The sequence below is a fragment of the Gavialis gangeticus genome, unplaced genomic scaffold, assembly GCF_001723915.1.
Source record: "Gavialis gangeticus isolate Ggan-Ray unplaced genomic scaffold, GavGan_comp1, whole genome shotgun sequence".
In the NCBI taxonomy this organism is placed as follows: domain Eukaryota; kingdom Metazoa; phylum Chordata; order Crocodylia; family Gavialidae; genus Gavialis; species Gavialis gangeticus.
In genome coordinates, this window is record NW_017729032.1 from 32,513,367 (window position 1) to 32,514,682 (window position 1,316).

At 30.7% G+C, this 1,316-nt stretch overlaps 1 protein-coding gene across 3 annotated transcripts in view; it reads left to right on the forward strand.

Moving 5' to 3' along the window:
- GRIA4 (glutamate ionotropic receptor AMPA type subunit 4) overlaps positions 1-1,316 on the forward strand; it is a 521,444-nt gene that overhangs the window by 423,926 nt on the left and 96,202 nt on the right. For all 3 annotated transcript variants that reach the window (XM_019525166.1, XM_019525165.1, XM_019525167.1), the window contains exon 10: positions 522-728. In XM_019525166.1, the coding sequence (XP_019380711.1) occupies positions 522-728 (207 nt within the window). The remainder of the gene's footprint in view (positions 1-521; positions 729-1,316) is intronic.

Sequence of the window (1,316 nt, forward strand, 5' to 3'; positions counted from 1 at the left end):
TATATATATATATATATAATTTCAAGACTGTATCTGTTACCCCTAGAAAATGCACATGGCCTTCTCTTAGCCACATATTTTAAACTTCAAGGAAGCAAAAAATCATTGGTATGTGCACTTGACTACATGTACAGAAACCACAACTAATTAAAGACTATACCTGATTATATTAAAAAGAAGGGTAGATTATGACCTTACATTGTCACACATTATTTTCATTTTAAACAATTTCAATCTCTAGTCATGCTTTCATGTCAGAATGTATGATAAGTTTCTATTGTGAGAACTCTAATTTGGTGCTTTATGTTATTTTTAACTGGTTAATTTTTTTATCTAATATATAAACAAGTTAGTGCAAATAGTAAACATTTCTATAAATTTATTATGATAGAAATCTAAATGCAAGTATTATCTGTGTGTATCTTTCTGATAAAATATGAACTGTTCAAGTGGTGGATTACATGTTGTTCAAAGTCAATGGTGTTTACTTCTCCTTTACAGTTGTACTTCTTTTATTATAGGAAGCCCCATATGTTATGTTCAAGAAAAACCATGATACGTTTGAAGGGAATGACAAGTTTGAAGGATACTGTGTAGATCTGGCATCAGAAATTGCAAAACATATTGGTATCAAGTACAAAATTGCCATTGTCCCTGATGGAAAATATGGAGCAAGGGATCCAGAGACAAAAATCTGGAATGGGATGGTGGGAGAACTTGTGTATGGGGTAAGCATACCAATTTTTGAAGTAGGATTCAACTTCTTATAACATTAGTCATGATATAGGAAGCATATATATACATATATATATAACATTTTATTTAATCTGGGGAAAATAAACAGAAAAGAACCAGAGCTCAGGTCTTTCATTTATTTTTAAATGAAATCCAGATATTTTTACAGATGTTCTACTGTTTATTCACATAACTTATTTTTGTATTAATATATTTCATAATCTGGATATCTTAAACTAATAATGAGTCATTGCTATTATCTAGTCTGACTTCCTGTGAAATTCAAATGAAATAATTTTATTCAGCTATTCCTTGTTGTTGAATGTGGAATTTTTGAGCAAGACGCCAGTCTTATTCTAAAGATTTCAACAGATGAAGTGTCCGCCACTTTATGGCAGAACATCACAGTGTATATAATACACAATCAGGTTGTTCAGAATTAACACAGAGTGTTTATTTAGATTAGCATCCATGGTAAGATTTAAGAATAAAACTAACCATTTCTTGAAGCAGGACTATACATTATGTGATAAGCACTAGCTAGTGTCTTCAGAAGGCACAAAATTAATGGCTCTGCATGT